At 42.6% G+C, this 21,269-nt stretch overlaps 1 protein-coding gene across 1 annotated transcript in view; it reads left to right on the top strand.

Moving 5' to 3' along the window:
* ERP44 (endoplasmic reticulum protein 44) overlaps positions 1-16,963 on the top strand; it is a 91,368-nt gene extending 74,405 nt beyond the window's left edge. The window contains exons 8-12 of the mRNA XM_065908145.1: positions 1,212-1,328; positions 3,598-3,709; positions 4,585-4,726; positions 14,252-14,354; positions 16,616-16,963. Of these exons, the coding sequence (XP_065764217.1) occupies positions 1,212-1,328; positions 3,598-3,709; positions 4,585-4,726; positions 14,252-14,354; positions 16,616-16,717 (576 nt within the window). The 3' untranslated portion in view covers positions 16,718-16,963. The remainder of the gene's footprint in view (positions 1-1,211; positions 1,329-3,597; positions 3,710-4,584; positions 4,727-14,251; positions 14,355-16,615) is intronic.
* Positions 16,964-21,269: the final 4,306 nt, after the last annotated feature.

The following is a 21,269-nucleotide window of genomic DNA, read 5'->3' as shown; positions in this document are numbered from 1 at the left end:
TGAGCGGACTCAGAGATGGTGCAGGACAGGGATGTCTGGCATGCTGCAGTCCACGGGGGTCACAAAAAGACGGACACGACTCAGTGACTGAACAACAGAATACATACACGTATCTGTATAAACCTATATAGACATGTATGTATGTGGAACTGAGTTTGCTATACAGAAGAAATTAACACAACACTGTAAAATCAACTATGTGTGTGAAAGTAGTGCAGTCATGTCCAGCTCTTTGTGACCCATTGGACTTACTGTCCGTGGAATTCTCCAGGCCAGAATACTGGAGTGGTAGCCTTTCGCTTCTCCAGGGGATCTTCCCGACTTGGGGATCGAACCCAGGTTTGCATTGCAGGCGGATTCTTTACAAGCTGAGCCACAAGGGGAACCCAAGAATCCTAGGGTGGGTAGCCTATCCCTTCTCCAGTGGATCTTCCCAACCCAGGAATCGAACCGGGGTCTCCAGTTATCAGGCAAGCCCGTAAATCAACTGTACTTCACTAAAATAATACAATCAGCTGCCTCCCTAGGTGTAAAACTCTGCGAAAGTTTGGGAACTTCTCAGTGCTTTACTTTGTTCATTAGTAAAAACAGCCATGATAATACTAGTACCTGCTCTTTGGGGATGTCTTGAGGATTAATTGAGTCAACACATACAAGGTACTTAAAACACATACAAGGTGATAAAACAATGCTTGGTCACAGTGGTTGGCTTAGGTAATGTTAGCAATTTATCATCATTTTAGGCACTTCATAGGTACTGATTTTGAGTGAATGTGAAAACAGGTAACAGCAGTTAATTTAGAGATAGCCATACCTTAGATTTATATAGTATCATGTATTTTTCAAGACTTTTTCACGGGAAGTCTCCAAATTTTCTTCTGACATTTTTGAAGGGAGAGATAGCTCAGTTAAATCATTAGGATAATTCTTTCCCCAACACCTGCCGGCTATTGATGAAGACACTGATAAGCATTTACCTGACGCAAATCCAAGGGAAAGCGGAAGGCTTAGGCATCACAGATTAGATAATCAGGTCCCCCATAATCGTAGTTAGCAGCTTATTACCACCAGTAGTCCTCTTTCTCAGAAGTTCCATGATTTTTTGCTTCTTTTATATCCCATGTAGATTTTCTGAGCTCATAGATGGCTTTAAGAATGCAGCTTTGCTAGCACAGGTTAGATGTTTACTTTTTTGTTTGTTTTTGTAACAGCATTCTGCTCCAGATATGGTGTACTTGGGATCTATGACAAATTTTGATGGGACTTACAACTGGATTCAAGATAAATGCGTTCCTCTTGTCAGAGAAATAACATTTGAAAATGGAGAGGTATGGCTTTCTAGTGTATGTTGTTATGTTTAACCAAGATTTCCGAAAGAGCAAGCTTCTACGTATCTTCCTGTTCTAACACAGAGCTTCCCGTCACAGTGAACACGCCGCCGCTGTTTGCACAGTGCAGGCGGTGCTCCTCCGCGTCTGCTGGCCCAGCCCCACTCTTGGTTTCCTGACCACCTTGAAAATGAGTCTGAAGGTGATTCTGATCCCACCCTTGGCTGAAGATTCTTATTTAAGGAGATTGCTTTAGAAGCATCGTTCTGCAGATTTTAGTTACAATTAATTATATACAGTGAATAATCCTTTGCTTTGAAAAGGTTTTTCTGATTCCTCTCCTAAAAGAATGAAACTGTGTTCTCTTTCATTGTAAATAATGAAAGCAATTATTATTACCATGTAACTGTCCTCAGTGATCCCATGTGCCTGAAATAAAGCCCATCTCCAAGTCTTTACAACTTCATAAAAACCTAGGAGGTTGGAGGAGCAAATACAAAGAGCTATGTCTGTCTTTAAACAGACATCTGTTTTTTATTGTATTTGAAACATAGCTTTCATTTCATTTTACTCCTTCACTTTCAAAACCCACAGCCTAAGAATGTAATTTAAAAAAAAAACTTTTTAAGCTAAAATTTTCAATATGTATATATGCTTCAAAAGAATTATAAGTGCATAGCTCAGGTATTAAATATACAACCCAAGAAATTACCACAGAGTAAACACTCTCATATAATTCCCACCAAGTCAGAGGTTGGCAGTTCCGTAACAAGTCAGTGAGTATTTTAAGGCTTTGCAGCTCACAGTCTGTTGCCGCTATTCAACCTGCAGCTTTAGACAGTACATGAGTGAGTGTGGTCACGTTGCAGGAAAGCTCGCTTGCTTGGTTATTGTCTCAGTTTTTATCAAGTGAACATCCTTTCTACTTTCTCAGTTCCCTGGGCTTCAGGTATGTTTATCTGAATTGATTAACGTTTTTATTGTAGCAGCTCATTTAGACCTTAGATACTCAGAAAGATCTAGTAACCTGTCACGATTATACACCTGCTTTGGCAGTTCTTACAGGGTTAGTTTCAGAACCACTGAAAGGTACAGACCTGGAAAATCTCAAACAATTAAACAGTGGTCTGTCCTTCCTCTCCCAACCCTGCCTCTCATCCTATAGTGGTTGGCACATTTAATGACATTCTTTAGACTCGTTACATTTCATAACCAATTACCCACAGACCCTTTAAAATATGAGGAAAGATTTGTTAACCTGTAAATTGGGTTGTCTTGCTCTCTCTTTCCTGAACTGCTGACTACCTAACTTGTAAAGAATATATTGGTGCAGATGTGGACATGGGTACATTGGAAACTCTAGTAGGTTGAACTACCAGCTACTGTGTTAATGTATGTAAATTAGTTTAGCAACTAATTCACATAGATACTTTCAAACTACTAATTTATTCTCTCTTAACAGTTGTTAGTTCATCTATATTTGTAGGATTTTGTTTAAACAAAAAATTGTGTCTAGTTACAAAAGTAGTAACTTTGTTTATTACTAATAAGTAATATATTTGTTTCTACTTTTAACTTCTTAGCTCTTAAATTTTCTAAAAAGTAACATGCCACATGGAGGCACTGAGAAAACGTTCTGAGAGTTCAGAACAGATTCAGGGTGTTTCTGTGTGTGTACGCACCAGGTGTAATATAAACATACACATATGTGGTGGAAGTATTTGTTGATAATGTTGATACACTGTATATTGATTGAAAACTGGCTGTATTATGGGGGTTTTGTCTCTTGCTCTGTATCACTTTTCAGCTGTTGGTAGGTCTCATGTAAGTGGCGTGGTTTTTGCAATAAGCCTTAGAGTAAACGTAAGTTTGCAAATCAGTTAGATTTATTTATTGCTGTACACTCAGTTTTTCACTGTTATCTGTGAAGAGTGTTTATCCTTTCATAAAAATCAGCATTTTGAAAAAGAACAGCACAGCTCTTCCTCTTGTCAGCTCGCTCTTTAGGTACCACGGCTTCACCCAGTGCTAGGCACAGGTCAGCCCAGGGTTACCCCACGGCAGTCAGCGCCCAGGCGCCGCGGGACGCGTGCAGCCCTTCGCGGTTCCTTCTCCGCTGAGGCGTCTGTTTACACCGTGGTCTCGTTTTCATGGAACATTGCAGCTGCTCTATGTTACGTGGGCTGAGGATAAAATTGTTCCTAACTGGAAAATAGCTAGAGCTGAATGGAGAGGCCTGATGATTCTCATTGAATACTTCTCTATACAGGAACTGACAGAAGAAGGACTGCCTTTTCTCATACTGTTCCACATGAAAGAAGATACAGAAAGTTTAGAAATATTCCAGAATGAAGTAGCCCGACAATTAATAAGTGAAAAAGGTAGACGGATTAAGGTGTTTACATCCTTCTTTTCTGTTTTTTAACTTACCCTCTTTTCCATTGCATTAATATTGACATAAGCATATTTGGATTAAAAACTTGTTATTTTAACTCAGCTCCTAAAATTACATGAAAATATGGGGAAGGGAGGTGTAAGTAGAGATAATGCAAAGCAGTAGCTTTAAAAAAAAATAATTTTTTTAGCTCTTTAAAATCAAGTAGCATGAAAAGCGGGGTCATGGGTGGACAGTGCGTTTTAGGCACTTTCTTCCAGCACCCTGATGCTTATCTAGTCCTTTTCTAATGGTTCCAGAGATACTGCTGAGAGGACTTACACACCCTGATTAACATTTACCGTATTTCTAAATGAAAGTAAGCTGAGTAGTTCTCTGCAGACTTCTCCAAAGCATCACAAGGGAGTGTGAGTTATCACCAGCCTTCCCTCTATAACTGGAGAAGAAAGTCAAACAAAACCGACTGAAGGCTTCGCACAGAGCCATGCCCACATCAATCTCTGTAAATGCTTTGGGGGTTGCCTTAGATTAAAAATCAACCAGCAGGGACTGGAAGGGCATCCTTGGTGAAATGAAGATGTTCCCATGCGAACAGACCAGGATAATCTGCAGGGCAAATGATTGCCCAGAAGAATTTAAAATTCACTATTGCATTTCTAAAGAAATGATACTTTCTCCGTTAAGAATTAAAATCCTACCTCTCTAAAGTGTTGTAATATTTAGGTGTTAGTCTTTGTGGTCTATATTACTCTAAAGCATGTTGGGAAGTTTTTAGTGTATCACTTTTTATGAACTTGCAAACTTATGAAAATATAATAAGGAATATTCTAATCTTCTCTCCAAATTCTATTTCTTTTTAAGGTACAATAAACTTTTTACATGCTGACTGTGACAAATTCAGACATCCTCTTCTGCACATACAGAAAACTCCAGCAGACTGCCCTGTGATAGCTATCGACAGCTTTAGGCACATGTATGTGTTTGGAGACTTCAGGGATGTCTTGTAAGTATTCATTTTGCTTTTTTAAAATTACTGGTATGTGTCTCAGAAATGAACTTAAAATGATTGTTTGGATATTTTAAATAATCCTATGTTGAAACAGTAATGCTTTGTTATTTGGAAGGAAGAGTTTTTGGTTTTTTTGGACTCCAGAGTGTCGGATGAGTGACTGGGGGATCCCCCGGTGGCTCCAGGCTTAGGACTCGGCGCTTCCCCTGCTGTGGCCTGGCTCAGTTCCTGGTCAGGGAGCTGAGGTCCCACGAGCTGAGCGCATAGCCAAGGGAAAAAGAAAATGTTAAATGATGATGAGAGCTACGGTATATCCCTGTAGAAATGCCAGCGTTAGATGATCTTAAATGCTTGGGAGTTAATTTCTGAAAGATTTTTGACCTGTGAGAAATGTGTTTTGAACTGAATGTAGTCTGCGCCAGCCCATCAGGGGAGTGAGTAGGTTAGAGAAAGTGAGTGACGCTGGCGCGCGTTTGGCTGTGCGTCCGGAGTGTCAGTGGCGCTGAAGACCCGACGGTGGCTGCGACAAGGCGTTTATAAAGGCGTCCAGCTGCGAACCTTCCCAAGAACAGATGGCTTTCTGACTCTGCTCCCATAGTGTTAATCAACATAAACCTAGTAACTACCACAGACAGTACCATTTATATCGGCTTTCTGAGATGTTAGATACAACAGTTAAAGTGGAAATGTTTCTTCGTATATGAAAAATTTAAGCAATACAGGTATTCAAAATAGACCTTTTCTTTTCGAAATTAATTTAAAGATCACCCATTTTAATGTTTAAAGATTCAGTTTCACAGTTTGAGGGTGATGTGAAGTCCTGTTGCAGAATGGATTACCGCACTCGCTCCTCCGTATTTCAACAGCGATCGGGTTGTCCGATAGAGGAGTCTCAGAGCTCACGTCGAGGGCGTCTCCACGGGGGTCCTCCCTCAGGCGAGTCGTGGGGCCGCAGATCGGACACGACTGAGCGGCTTTCTCCCTCAGACAGGCCCTTCTCTCGCGCTTGTTCCCTACCCTTAACACGTGGTCGGTGGTGCACGCTTCCTGATGAGATTGTTACAAAAATGAACGAGCGATGATGTTGTGTTATGAACCATTAAGTACTTAAAAATAGTAGTTGTTTTTATTTTACCTCAGCAATCCCCCCCGTCCACTCGCATTCAGCCCACAGTGTCTGCACTTGTTCCTGCCAGCATCGCCTTTCTCCAAGCCCCGTCTCCTCTCCTCCATGAAAAACTTCTCCAGAACATTCGGTCCTTCCTCGGGCGTTAACATCTCCAGAAATCTTGAATCAGTGCCCCCTGCTGAGCCCTGTCAGAGCTCTTACCGTTACAAAACCCGATCGCCTATTCCAGCTTATCTCCTTTTTCTCGCTGGCTGTGAGTTCTCGGACTGGGCTGGGGATCCAGTCTTAGTAAACTCTTTAGATTATATATCAACCACGGGTTTTATTTTATGTATAAACCACGGGTTTTATTTTTTGGTTGATATTATACAACTGTCATACACAAGACCCAGATAAATACTCAGTGGGTTAATATGCTGAGTGCTGTTCTTCCCAGTGTAGGTAAAGTGAAAACATCTAAGTTGCTGAGCGTCGTGTGAGCCTGTTGTGTTAGACAGAACTGCCTTGGCTGGCTGCGTCTCCTCTCTTGCTTCAGTGGCTTTGCCTCCAGAGGCTGTAAACTCAGCCAGAAGCACAGCCCTCTTAGGAGAGGGGCGGCTGTCGCGCTGGTTGCGTTCACTTCAGGAGCCTCCAGGCAGTGACGTGCTTGGTATTAAAATGCCCTCTTCATGGGTTATTTGCATGAATTTTTATATTTTCCTACCTCTGGTATCTTGGGTTGATTATTTACTTCTTCCTTTCACTGTAAATCCACAGCCCTAGTTATGAAGTCTCAAGTTAGCTGAAGTCAAGAGGATGCTGACTCAGGTTAGGCTTACTAGTCAGAAACCAAACTATGCCCAATTTTGGCTTTTATTCCCAAGAACGTTGTTACACATGAAGGGAAACCTGTGACAAATTTCACCTTGGCTGTCTTTTAAGTTTTCTCCTCCAGTTCTGAAGTCAGATTTAAAACACTCTAGCCTTTCCAGTCCCTCTTGGTGTCTGTTGGAGTACCCAAACTAAGACCAGTGGTCATACTCTTTATCACATGACCCAATCCCCCTATCCTCCAGCCCCAGTTCACTGGACCAGGAGATGGGCGTGTTACCAAGAAAAGCTAATTTGTCAGCTGGCAGCACTCTCTGCTTGTGCCCTGGTGCAAAAAAACACTGAGTCAGTAAAATTCCCCAAAGAAACATGGGAATGGGAAATGATCCTTGCCCATCCTGCAAGCGTGGAGTCCTGTGAGCAGGGAGGGAGGTCAGAGAAGTGATTATATTTGAAGCTCTGAAGCTGATTACTTTAATTTCTCCCTTAGGTGCCTGGTTCCCCCTCCTAGGCACTGTCTCCTCTAGTATTTTTTTAATTCTAAGGAGGCACATGCTGTGTGAGCTACAGACTGAGCCTATGTGAATAGATGCTAGTGTTAAAAAATAAAAGACATGCAGCAAAGTGAAGCCGACACATGTAATGGCCTGTGTGATTGTTATCGTGCTGCGTGGTAATTAAGGCTTAAATGATAAGCCGTTTCCATAAATTACTGTAATGACTATTACTTTTACTTGGTAACTCAGCGGTTCTGGAGTCAGCTGGTGGAAGTGTGTGGTGGTAAGGGGAAGGAAAGCAGATTTATGACGCACAGACCCTCCCATGCTAAAGGCAGGCGTCGCAGCTGGTGCGGGGCGCTTCCAACCACTGTTCCGTTCGTCTCTTATTTCAGAGAAGCTGAGCTTTAGCGATGTAACGTAACCAGCAAGGCCACACCACTAACCACTGGCAGGGCTCGAAGTCATGGCAGAGTATATTGAACCCCCAAACCTCAAGCTGGTAACACTTGATAGCAAACAGTTACATTTTCAGTACATACAAAAGCAGTGTAAGCCTGGATGTGAAAGATGTTTGAAGAGGCGCTGTTTGTTAATACCTGAAACTGAATCACACATCTCTGAGGCCTTAGTTGTTGTTTTATATATTTATAGTTTGACCAGATTGATTTCTTGCCGAACGTAAAGGAAAAGGTTTTATATGGAGGTGGAATGGGGGGAGTTTTGAAGCCCAAGCACATAGGGTGGGCCTGGGAAATGTTCGCCGGCCCTGAGAGGAGAGAATGAATGGTGGGGTCTAGGTAAAGACTGTTGAAGGGCTTTCTGGAGAAACGTAACTTGTGAAAGTTGTGGCCTGCAGGTCCCCACCCTCTGTTCTTTGCTCAGGGCTTCTTACGTAAGCTCCCACCAGAGCCCCGGGGACGGGAAAAAGCAGCAGGACAGACGTCAGATCACTCCTGGGGAAATGAGCAAGCCACTCTAAGGCTAAGGAGTTCCCTAACTCTGGGATCTAGGTCGTTTATTTCAAATCACTGCATCACTGAAAATTATGATCATAGTTCCTTAAACCACTCAGGGGGCATGGTTGTGGTGAGGAGGTGAGAGGGGCAACGTGAAACCGAAACTGTAGGGGCGGGCGGCTCCCCAATTTAGCAGCGTGGTTGCTGCTGTGATGAGCTAGCCTGTCTCCCTCAGCTTGGAACCAGCCAGGAGCTGAGTGAGACGAGAAAGGACTTGCAGGGACAGGTCAGCCCCGACAGCCTGCTTCCGTTCTTCGGTAGCTAGGGGTTCTTTTTTTTTTTTTAACCCAAATCAGGCTTTTCTTGATTGAGAAAAAAACGGTGCTGCGAAATCTTTTCTGCACTCATGGGCGTGTGTGCGTGGTTTTGTTTTCGCGGCGCCGGTCCCGTCGCCGTGCGGCGTTGGCGCGGGCACGGTGGGCGGCTGCTCCCCACCGCGGCGCCCGGTGCCCGCCCCGCGGCTTCTCGGCGCGGAGCGCGGCCTTCAGGGTGCGCGGGCCCGCGGCCCACAGCACAGGCTCGGTTACTGCCGCACGCCGCCTCGGTTGCTTCGAGGAATGTGCGATCTCGGGCCAGGGATCGAGCCGTGCCTCCTGCGCTGGCAGGCAGATTCTTCACCCTGAGAATCTTTTTAAAAGGCCCATATTCAGCTTTCTCCATCTCTTGCTACACCAAGTGCTCCGTGGTGGCGTTAGCAGATGTTCATTAAATGCTTTTAACTCGCTTTTAGCTTCATCACTTGTTATAAGATTAAGAGTTTGACTATTCTGAATGTATATGTCTGGAATATATCCTAATATTTATCAGTTACTCATCCGTCCTATTCTCTACGTCTCCTATTCCTCTCTGTAGTTTTAATAGTCTGAATGTGTCTTTCTTATCAGCCACTGGGCTGATACATATACACTGGTCCAGGTCCCTAAACACCATTTTTATATTCCTGTCACATACTTTGTGTACCCCTGATCTTGATATGTAGTATTTATAAGTACTTTTTATTTTACAGATCATGGCAATATATTTTTACCTTATTTGCCTTTGCCAGCAAAGCAGACTGCAAGCACTGACAGAGCAGCCACTGTCCCAGCCCTACTTTATACTTTTATATGTTTTCAGTTAATCTGTAACAAGCTTAGAAGGTGGATATTATTTCTACTTCACAATCAAGAAGCTAAGCTGTGCAAGATTTAGAAACCTCACTCAAGTGGAGTCACTGAAGAGGCGGTGGGGTGCAGGGGTCACGCGCACAGACCCCGGGCCTGGTCTGTGATGTTAGTGGGGTGCAGCGGTGACGCGCACAGACCCCGGGCCCGGTCTGTGATGTTAGTGGGGTGCAGCGGTGACGCGCACAGACCCCGGGCCCCGTCTGTGGTGTTAGTGGGGTGCAGCGGTGACGCGCACAGACCCCGGGCCTGGTCTGTGATGTTAGTGGGGTGCAGGGGTCACGCGCACAGACCCCGGGCCCGGTCTGTGATGTTAGTGGGGTGCAGCGGTCACGCGCACAGACCCCGGGCCTGGTCTGTGATGTTAGTGGGGTGCAGGGGTCACGCGCACAGACCCCGGGCCCCGTCTGTGATGTTAGTGGGGTGCAGCGGTGACGCGCACAGACTCCGGGCCCGGTCTGTGATGTTAGTGGGGTGCAGCGGTGACGCGCACAGACTCCGGGCCCGGTCTGTGATGTTAGTGGGGTGCAGCGGTGACGCGCACAGACTCCGGGCCCGGTCTGTGATGTTAGTGGGGTGGAGCGGTCACGCGCACAGACCCCGGGCCCCGTCTGTGATGTTAGTGGGGTGCAGCGGTCACGCGCACAGACCCCGGGCCTGGTCTGTGGTGTTAGTGGGGTGGAGCGGTCACGCGCACAGACCCCGGGCCCCGCCTGTGATGTTAGTGGGGTGCAGGGGTCACGCGCACAGACCCCGGGCCCCGCCTGTGATGTTAGTGGGGTGCAGCGGTGACGCGCACAGACCCCGGGCCCGGTCTGTGATGTTAGTGGGGTGCAGGGGTCACGCGCACAGACCCCGGGCCTGGTCTGTGATGTTAGTGGGGTGCAGGGGTCACACGCACAGACCCCGGGCCCCGCCTGTGGTGTTAGTGGGGTGCAGGGGTCACGCGCACAGACCCCGGGCCCCGTCTGTGATGTTAGTGGGGTGCAGGGGTCACGCGCACAGACCCCGGGCCCCGCCTGTGGTGTTAGTGGGGTGCAGGGGTCACGCGCACAGACCCCGGGCCTGGTCTGTGATGTTAGTGGGGTGCAGGGGTCACGCGCACAGACCCCGGGCCTGGTCTGTGATGTTAGTGGGGTGCAGCGGTGACGCGCACAGACCCCGGGCCCGTCTGTGATGTTAGTGGGGTGCAGCGGTCACGCGCACAGACCCCGGGCCCCGTCTGTGATGTTAGTGGGGTGCAGCGGTCACGCGCACAGACCCCGGGCCCCGTCTGTGATGTTAGTGGGGTGCAGCGGTCACGCGCACAGACCCCGGGCCCGGTCTGTGTGTTATCTGTTAGTTATGTCACCCTGGGCAGCCTCTAAGACCTTTATGCCTTTCTTCCTCATTGTGAAACAGGCATGATGATAATTTTACCTAGTTAACAGACTTGTTGTGAATATTAAGTGAATGTGTCTAACTCTTAGAACAGTGTCTGATACATGGCTAGTGTTTAGAAGGCTAGCTATGATTATTATAGGCACTAATATATTTGGATTTAAATCCAAGTCTGTGACTATAAAAACAATTCAGCTAGATAAATGAAGCCGTTGTTCTCAGTTCACATATCAGAAAGCTGAAGCTCAAAGAAGTTAAGTAACTTAAACGACAAGATATAGTGTTTTTACACTGTAATACGTTGAATGAGGTCAAACTATTGTATAAGTTGAGTTAAAAAGTAGTAAGCTGGAAATAGAACTGCCATATGACCCAGCAGCATTCACGGTGTCTTCCAGTGGGTGGACGGGTAGACCAGCTGTGGCATATCCACTCAATGGAATGCTCTTCAGTGAATAGAAGAACAGACATTTTTATGCATACAACACAGTGGATGAATCTCAAATTCAGGGTGCTAAGTAAAAGAAGCCAGTCTCACGATTTCAAAATCATGACATTCTGGAAAAGACAAATGATGGGAATAGATCAGATCAGCAAGAGTTAAAGGGAAGAGGAAGACAGGAGTGAGTGTTGGAATTGTTCTGTTTCCTGTTTGTGTAGGTGGTAATACGATGCTACATGCTTATGTTAAAACTCATATAACTTAAGCCTAAAAAATGAATTCTACTGTATGTGAATTTTTTAATAAAAATACTTCTCACCTTATATGCATTTGTCAAAGCTCATTTAAATGATACACTTATGTTTTGTGCATTTCATCGTGTCTAAATTTTGCATCACCTAATAAATACTGTAAGCAAACAAAAAAGTGGAGGATGAGAGAAACTCTTAGGGGTTCTAATTAGAAAAAGTATACCCTAAGTATGACAGTGTAATGGGATTTATTACAGTAAGGGCCTGTTTATCTCCCTTTTTAGCAGATAACTGTTGTCTGTTTTCTTGACAGTGTGTTGTTGACTCACTGATCATTACCCAATAACTGGATGATTTCTCACCACAAAGCTAGATAAGACCTCTCTGTCATCTGTTTTTCTACCACATCAGTTCAGGTTCATCCTCCCTCTCTTGTCTTTGCTTTTGCTCACAGTTCTCCCATATGTTGACAAAGGGGAAAAAAATCAAGTAGGGAAAAAATCTGTTTTGAGTGTATGCTATGAATCTGTTTCACTTAAGATTTAATTATAAATTATTTCTTGACTAGCAGAAGCAATTCACACTGTATTGGTGTGACCATCTTTGAACATTTTTAAATAACAAACTAGCAAGGGCTTCGTCTTAAACATTCTGGATCTGCGGTTCTCTGAGTGTATTTGAGCACTTTGCTGTGGGTGACAGTAGACGTCAGGTTGAATCGATCTCCTCTCGATGTCTGTGCCTGGCGCTGTGCAGTTTCTTCTGCACCAGAGACCCTTTCAGAGGCTTCTGTCAATACGGCACCTGCTGGCCTCTGCTGCACTGGAGCTAGTGGGCAGCCGAAATGGGTGTACAATGAAGTCACTGGCTGTTAATCTCAGTGGGAGTTATCGAAGAGAAGAAACAGCACTTGCAGGACCTCAGGGGAGGATAAAAAGAAAAACTGGTAATATTAACACAAGCCAGGTATGCTACCAAAACAGTGATTTAAAAAAATCAGTTCTACAGAAGGAAATAACATGTTTGTAGACCTGCATTTTAATTCATGCAACGGATCGGAGGGAGGGGGAGAAACGGGTTTCTATTTAAAAATATAATGAATTTTAATTGATCTCAGTAGAGGCCAAATCTCTACCAGGATCTCAGCAGAGGACAAACAATTCATATGAGCAGAAATAGAAATTAAAACAATGGAAAAAATGCTTAATTCCTGAAGAGATGGAAATCAAACTGCTGGTGTCTTTTACTTATCAAATTAGCAAAACAGATGTTAATATTAAAGACAGAAGTGCTGGCAAGACCTCAGAGAACAAACAGGGAGACAAGCGGCAGTCAGTACTGATGTTCTGTCACCATGATTTGCCCACTTTGTGTCGAGTTCTCACGCGTTAACTCATCACTGCTTCCTCATCAGACACAACCCAGGGGATACTGGAGGAAAAGGCTGGTGCTTGCAAAGCTGCGCAGCTCCTGCCGGCTGCTTGGCTGCAGTGCGTGTTTCTGTCCTGCAGATGTGCTCACGCCGTAATTGGTAATTACAGGAATGATGTCAAATGCAGTGAGTTATATGGTTGGAGGGCACCACCGCCTCAGTGGACATGAGTGTGAGCAAGCTCCGGAGTCGGTGATGGACAGGGAGGCCTGGCGTGCTGCCGTCCACGGGGTCACAAAGAGTCGGACACGACTGAGCGACTGAACTGATGTTGGTTCATGTTATTTCCCTCAGAATAGTTTGAAGCCACTAAGGAAAGCTTTTTCACCATAAAAGACAATGCCTTTGTCTTTGTGATGTATGAGGACATTTAAAAAAAAAAAAAGGCCACTTTGATGGCCTTGAGAGGCGCTTTGCTTTTCACAGTGTTAAGCTGGCCGGTGAAACTGCCTGTGTGGTTTAAGTTGTGAAGAAAGTTCCCCCTCTGTTTAAGGAAAACATGAAAGAGCTACACCCTGGTTTAGATTATTTTGATAAATTTGTTATGCTGGCAGTGAATGCGCTGCATCTCAAAAAAACAAAAAGACCGCTAAGCTCCAGGTTAAGTTGTCATCTGCTGACACAGGGATCAAATGCTGGAGGAGGCTGAAGGGTGCTAATATTTTTGTTCTAGGCTCTTAGTAGTAATCTGGTGACAAACCTACATAGCTATGACTTGTAACCAATTTATTTTTTTCTGTCTCACAGTCCTTGTCTCATTTCCTTTGTCATGAGCGTGTAGAATGGTGGGGAAGCCTCACCTATGTGGAAGCACCGTGTCATTCTGAAGTGCTCACCTCAGTCTCTCTTTTCTGTGTGGTTCTCTTTATTTCCCACGGCTTAAAATTCTGCCTTCCAAATACTTTGCCAAATGGATGTGGAGCTTTGTAATATAATCTTTCTTCAATTAATTCAGGACAGACCTACTTAGTGTTAAGTGATTAGTCCCTAACAATATTTTTCTCTTGAGCTCCTATTATTTTTAGTGTAATTTTGCAGAACATAAGATTTTGCAGTTATATATAATAAGGAAAATTTATAAATGCCCAACATAAAGGAATAAGTCTTAGGACACCATCTTGATAGATTCTGAAGCATTTGTTCCAGTTAGCATAGAAAAATTTCTGTAAAACAAGTGTAAGCATTGGAACACAAAACTGAGTGCTAGACATCATGATTTACAAACTGTGAAAGCGTTTGAGATGTACCTGGTCTGTTTGTTACTAGTTATGGTGGGTTGGTGGGATTGTAGGTATAAGTTTTTTTAAAAATTGTTTTTAATGCTGTGAAGTTGGTAAAATAGAAATAAGTCCATCTAAATAGTTTAAGCTAAATTTTTGTTTTACTTTGGTTTTAGAATTCCTGGAAAACTCAAGCAGTTTGTATTTGACTTACATTCTGGAAAACTACACAGAGAATTCCATCATGGTCCTGACCCAACTGATACAGCCCCAGGAGAGGTAGGACTCTTGTTTGCTTCTCAATGGGAACTCTTTTTTTTCTTTCTCAATTAGTCTTGAAAAGACTCTGAAGCTCTTGCATAAGCTTTAGTTTCCAGTCCAGAATATTTTTGTAAAAAAAATTCTGAACAACAACAACAAAAATTCTGAACAAACTAGATAATACACAAATTATGTTCATTTCAAAATTTTAAGCCTTCAGAAAAGTTGTAAGAATATTACAGTAGTTCCTTGATCACATAAACAAAGGTTGTCTGGTAAGTCCTTGGTGGAAAATGGCCATAAAAGGGTTAAATGCAGTTAGCTTCATATAGAAGTAGGAGGTAGGAATTAGAAGCAGGTAGACTAGCAAAGCGGAGAAGGCCATGGCACTCCAGTCCTCTTGCCTGGAGAACCCCAGGGACGGAGGAGCCTGGTGGGCTGCAGTCCCTGGGGTCGCTAAGAGTTGGACAGGACTGAGCAACTTCACTTTCACTTTTCACTTTCACGCACTGGAGAAGGAAATGGCAGCCCACCCCAGTGTTCTTGCCTGGAGAATCCCAGGGACGGGGGAGCCTGGTGGGCTGCCGTCTATGGGGTCGCTGAGTCGGACACGACTGAAGCGACTTAGCAGCAGCAGACGACGACTAGCAAAGAAATCAGAGGATTGCGTGAATTGCTTTTAAGCCTTCCTCTGTGGCAGAGAGAGTGACCACCACACTGTAAAGAAAATAATGATTTGATATCTTAACAGCCTTCATCACCATGGTATTCATAACGCTCAGAACTTACAGTTTAACACAGCTTTTCCTTTTGAGATGCAGAATGCTTGACAACTGTTTACCAATACAATTTTATATTTGCTTGATATACAGATACATATTTTTAACCTGAGAATTTTCTTCTGTTCCAAGTTACCTTGTAAATTCTGTATAAGTACCTGCTTTGTTAAATACCCCTAAATTTGCATTTTGATGCATTAGTGATTTATATCATGTCTGTTACCATTATACTGAGAGGGAATGATATATACCAGAGATGATATATACCAAAACACTTACTGCATATGCCCAAAAGAACTTCAGTCCACTGTTTTTGCCGAAAGAACCACCAAGTATTGAAGAAAAATAAAAACTAAGTGAATTTTTAAGAGTCGAATTAAATTCAGAGTTGCCAGTTACCTTTAGGAATCTGACAACATGCTTTTTTCCTTGCAATCTGAGATCAGATTTTCTTTGATAATTAATCAACTATAGATGCAGGAAAACTTTGTTGGCAGTAACCCAAAGTAGGCCTGCTTAATATTTTATCACATTAAGAAAAGATGTGGCTTGCCATTATTATATTATCGTGATTTGTTTCAATTTCTATATTAGACACTCAGCTTCTTGTATTTATCTTTGCATACTAATACATAGTAGGCACCAAATACATGTTCATTTCATAGTAATATAGCTTCACATTAATTAAACCAAACATATCTCAGCAAAAAATAACAAATGTATTGGGAAAGGGCAATGTGACTAAGCATAAAAAGTGAAGTCTGTGGATACATTGCTTCCCATGTGCCATTTTATATATATATATATCGTGCACTACATCCTATGTGCCTGTGTAAGCTACAGGGATTATTAAAACAATGATAATCACGTTTACTCTTGAGGAGCTCACAGTGTAAATTCTTGTACATCACTCTTATGTTTCCACTGGATATTTTTACGTACTGTTGGTATACAAGTAAAATACTACAGAACTTTCTTCGCAGTATTGCAGTGTTTTTCTTCCTTACGTCAGTTAGGTTTTGTCATTGCTGACGTCCAGATCTCTATCTGTAGAATTGTTGTTTAGTTGCTGAGTTGTATCCAACTCTTTTGCAACACCATGGACTGTTGCCTGCCAGGCTACAGGTGCCTTTAATAATCCTAGCAGTTATTTGTAAAATGGAAGGGTTTTGGCCAGCTTAGGATTTTACTGCCTCCACAGAATATTGTAGGAAAGTACCCAGGTGTCAGATGTTTTGTTTCTCCACCACACCTCAGTAACTGTCGTCACATCAACAGTTAATGACTCTGTGGAAGCCCTGCCTTAGAGAATCTGAGTAAGGGCATTTGAAACAGGGAAAGCAAGATTTCAAACTCAGCTCTTGTCTTTGGCACATAGTAGCTATAGTTTACTGATTATTAATAAATAATTACAGGGCAATTACCATGCATCTAATACTCCTATTAAAATATAACTGTAAAATATATTGATATAAAAATGTTCTATTCTTCCCCATGTAGGAAGTCCAGGATGTAGCAAGCAGCCCACCCGAGAGCTCCTTCCAGAAACTGGCGCCCAGTGAATATAGGTATACTCTATTGCGGGATCGAGACGAGCTTTAAAAACCTGGAAAAACAATTTGCAAGCCTTTCAAACAGCAGCATCAACTTACATGGTGGAAATAGTAAACCTATATTTTCATAATTCTATGTGTATTTTTATTTTGAATAAACGGAAAGAAGTTTTGGGTTTTTTAATTTTTTTTCTCCCCGACTCAAAATGTATTGTCATTTAATATAGCCTCTTTTAAAAAAATCTGCTAGGGTTAAAAAAACAAATAAAAATCAGAGGCCTATCTCTACTTTAAATCTGTCCTGTAAAATTTTTATAAATCAAGTGAAAGGTGAGACTGCCAGATATATACCATTAACTTGCACTACTTGGCTAGGGAGGACTTAGGGGTATTTCCTGTGTAGTATGTGTTTTTCATTCTTTTCTCTATATATGATCAACTCTGTTGGTATTTTTAGTTCTCACATTTCTCACAGCTAAAGGGGTATATATTCTGGATGGCTGGGGGGAGGGGGAATAAATTAAAATTTTCACACTGTGTACTGTGTTTTACTGATTAGTTGGATATTGCTTATGAAAATTCCATAGTGGTATTTTTTGGATTCTTAATGTGCAACTTAAACATACTATGAAGAGGAGGAGAGCCATAAGCCAGAACATTTGGCAGGAATTGTCCTTATAAATTAAGGAAAAAAAAGAAAAGTGTTATTAAATTTCTATGTGTTTGTCTAACAAAGTGGCATATGGATGGCATTTAAAACTTTGAATTATACCTAAATCTGAGGAAAAGGAGATACTAGTGGAACAGATTACCAGTATTGAACTAGATGACTTTTAAAGCTCCTCCTATCATGACACTTAAATTTCCAGAGGAAAACCAGCAGAGAAAATGTATTTCAGTAATTCTAACCTTCTTCCATCATATAGTCTTGTTCTAGTTGTATAGATCAAAAGCAAAGACAATAAGGCACATTTTTTTTCATTGTAAAATTGTTAAGGAGGACCCTGTGTCCTCTAGATTCCCGGATTTCCTAGGCCTGCAGCGTTCAGTCAAATGGGCCCCTGTGCCAGGCCTCAGTACTGCCAGGGAGCAGAACCAGAGGGAGAAGACCCTCGGTGTCATATCAGGAAGCCCAATGCCAGAGGACAGGTTCAAAACTGGCTTTCCTCTGGGCCTGGGTTGGTGCTATAGGCCAAGAGTCATTTTATACTTGGAGTCTAAGTCAATCCCAGTTTGGGGAAAGATTATTTTTAAGCTTAAAAGGCTGACATGTGCCATTATATGTAGTATGTAATATATGTAACATCTTTCAATTCTTTTAAAATAAATATTTATAATAGATATTTAATGATTGTTATTTTTAAAAATCAGTCTAAAATTCTTTGTTATGCATGACTTACCCATCATTTCATTTAGACTAATAAATGTTAATAAGGTAGTATGGGGCATGTTTAATAGAAAATGCTAGAAAAGCAGGACAGAGCTTCCTAAAGTTTAGGCCTTAGTTCTGTTCTCTGCATTGCTTTTAATCAGTAACTTTGAAATCAGAGCTACAGTCTTCAGGTCAGAAGATGAACCAAATGTGAGGCGGTCGGAATGGAAACTTAAAAACATGAAACAAGCAAGCGCACAAAACCAAAAGCAGCATCTGCAATTGACTGGAATAAATTTGTAATTCTGTAATTGGCTTTTAAAAAATAGTAAACAGAAGATAACACTTAAGAATTGGGTTGCATAGCATTGGTTTGAGAGTAGTCATGATGAAGGCCCTGAAGGAGACATGTTCAGTGTGATCTGAGGTAACACAATATGATCTAAGTGGCTTGTTAAAGTGGATTTGAGGCTTTATTTAGCATTTATGCATATGGGGGCTTGTCAGACTGTAGCCCTGCCGCTGTCACTGTCTTCTCCAGAGTGTGAAGCCACTGCAGCATGCAGGGATGCTAAATTTTATGCCTGTATCGGGACAGCAAACATCAATAAATGTTTACTGAATGAATGAGATACGCAGTGACGTTGGGTAATTTTTATACCTGAAATGCTCAGCGCTCATCAGGATGTGGCGCCCAGTTTTGTAAAGTCACTAACAAGCTCAAGTGCAAAACAGCCGAAATGCATTAGAGAAAGTAAGTTCTTGCTACAGGGCTAGTGCAGGGCTGGGGTGGGGAGGAGGCCTGTGGCTGGGGCAGTGGGAGAGTAAGCTGGAGCTGATTGTGGAGTGCCTTGTATGCCAAGCTAAGGAAGAGGTTTATACTGTACCTTGTAGCCAGTAGAGATCCATCAACAAATTTAAGCAAGTCAGTATGCTCATAACACTGTAGCAGAGGTCTCAAGATAATTAAATGAGTTCAGTGGAGGAGAAAGAAAGGCAGAGCTAAGACAGGGACACCAGAGATGGAGAGGAAATTTGTTCCCACAGGGATCTGTCACCAGCTGGATGTAGAGAGAGAACTTTGGGAATCTAGAACTTAAAATTTAGACTTCTTCCCCTTAGCCTCAGTGAATCAGAGGACATCCAATCTACTCCAGGCCTCAGGCTCCTCAGCTGTGAAAGAAAGGATGCTACACTAAACTGAAGAACACAGTCAAGTTGCAAAACCAAAATTAAAAGCAGGCCCTACTGCTTCTCAGCCCACTACCTTTTCCAGTTGCTTTTTTAAAAATAGTTACAGTAGTGAGGGGGACCATAAAAGGGTGAACTTACTTTAGATGAAATTCTGAACATTTTTTAAAAGTTAAATGAACCTAGAAAAGAAGGCAGAGAATGGGCAACTAAAGCATCTCATGGAGAGCTCTCTGATGAAGTCAACTTGTCAAAGATTACATATAAAAGAAGGAAAAACTGGCATGATAAGGCCCAAAAAGAGCAAAGTGAAATATAAAAAACAGTGTTAGATATGTTAAAGCTCAGAATGAGCTTAAATTTGCAGAAAATGCTAACACTGCCAAAAAAGATTTTAAAACCTGAATCACGGCAAAAAGAAAAATAGATAAAGGAGTATACTGGATCAACAATCAGCAAAAACAGAGTAACTCACCTTTTATTTTTTTCTCTGACAGAGACCTAGTGTGCTTGGACAATATTAAATGACATAAGCAAAACCTCAAAAATAGGAAGTAAAAATTTTGCCCCCTTGAATAGTTAGGGCTCTTAGGCCCAAACTCCAGCATCACAGAGAGCTGCTGGATGTTGCAAATGCTTTCTGTCAGCAACTGCTGGGGATTTTTGAGACACCATGGAGATCATAAGGTAACAGAAGAACTAGAAATGGACAAACATTATTCCAGTTTTCAAAACCATAACAGTTAGTAGTTTATAGTTGGGGGAATGATTAAATAGCTGTAAAGAATAATCCGTTTTAAGCCCAATATTTAAAGACCCTGAAGACAGTAAGTTGTTTTAGAACTTAAATTGTCTTATGCTGATTATAACTGTTTTATGTGTTCATTAAAACAGGTTGGATAGGACTGCTGCTTGGCAACTGTTTTTTAGCTGTGTTTGAATTTTTGTATGTATTTCCAAGTAATAAAACTATATTTGTAAAATATTTCTATATTTGAGACTTCTTATTTGTCATGAATATTTGACTCAAAATTCAGATGACCAGTCACAAGATGTTCTGGTTTTAGTTATTGTTTAGACTGTTTAATTGTACCTGGCTCAGATGAGAAGCTGTGTGAATCCACATGCTGGTGACAGACCTAGCCTTCAGCTAAAGCGTCACAGCCCCTCTTGCAGGGCACAGCAGGGAAGGGCCAGCCCGCCTTCAGAGAACAGGCTTCGCAGACACTGGAAGAGGAAGACTGCAGCTTGCAAATCTGCCCCAAAGTGCTCCCGTTCCTCCCTCCCTCCCTTTCCCCACCTCGCCTAGTAAATCCTTCGGTCCATCCTTCAATGCCCAGGACCATTATCACCTGTTGTGGTCCCACTGCCCTTTATTTAAGTGTTTTAGAATACGCAGTCTAAAAGAAGTTGGAAGTGTATGTATCCCTTTTCCTGATCACCATGTGAAGGCTCTGGAAGCACAAACTGCTCCATCTTTGATTCCCCGCACCCTAGAGCAGTGTTGAGTGATTACTATGTGATGGGGAAAAAAGTCCAATTCCATAATAAATGTATGAATAAGGGACAAGAAAGCATCCCCATAACTGGGATGGACTAGGCTGCATCATCTGTGAATCCCAATTATCTGACAGCCAGTCACATCTCATCCTATATCCTAAATTGATTATGGCATCTTAATAGTTTTATTCTAGAAGAGACTAAAACCGTGCACCAGCCACAGAGACATAACTTTCAGAACGACGCTGGAGGGCCCGCATGGGCAGTGTGGAGTCCTGCGGGAGTGCTGGAAGCTTCCCCATGAACACGACGCATGTTCTGTGAGGTGGATTTGACCCCTAGCTCCGTCACGCAGCCTTGTGGAAGGACAGACCAGAATGAACTCACAAGATAACACATGTGGTTTACAAAACATACACTTACCGTTCGGCAAGCATTAATCTACTGTTGCCAGGATAAGGATACAACCGTGAATAAGAGATTGCCCCTACTGTCAGAGACTTCCAAGTTGAGTGAAGGAGCAAAAGAGATAAGTAAA

Source organism: Muntiacus reevesi, chromosome 17 (assembly GCF_963930625.1).
Source record: "Muntiacus reevesi chromosome 17, mMunRee1.1, whole genome shotgun sequence".
NCBI lineage: Eukaryota > Metazoa > Chordata > Mammalia > Artiodactyla > Cervidae > Muntiacus > Muntiacus reevesi.
Note: the sequence above shows the minus strand (reverse complement) of the source record. Positions and strands in the feature narration are given on the sequence as shown.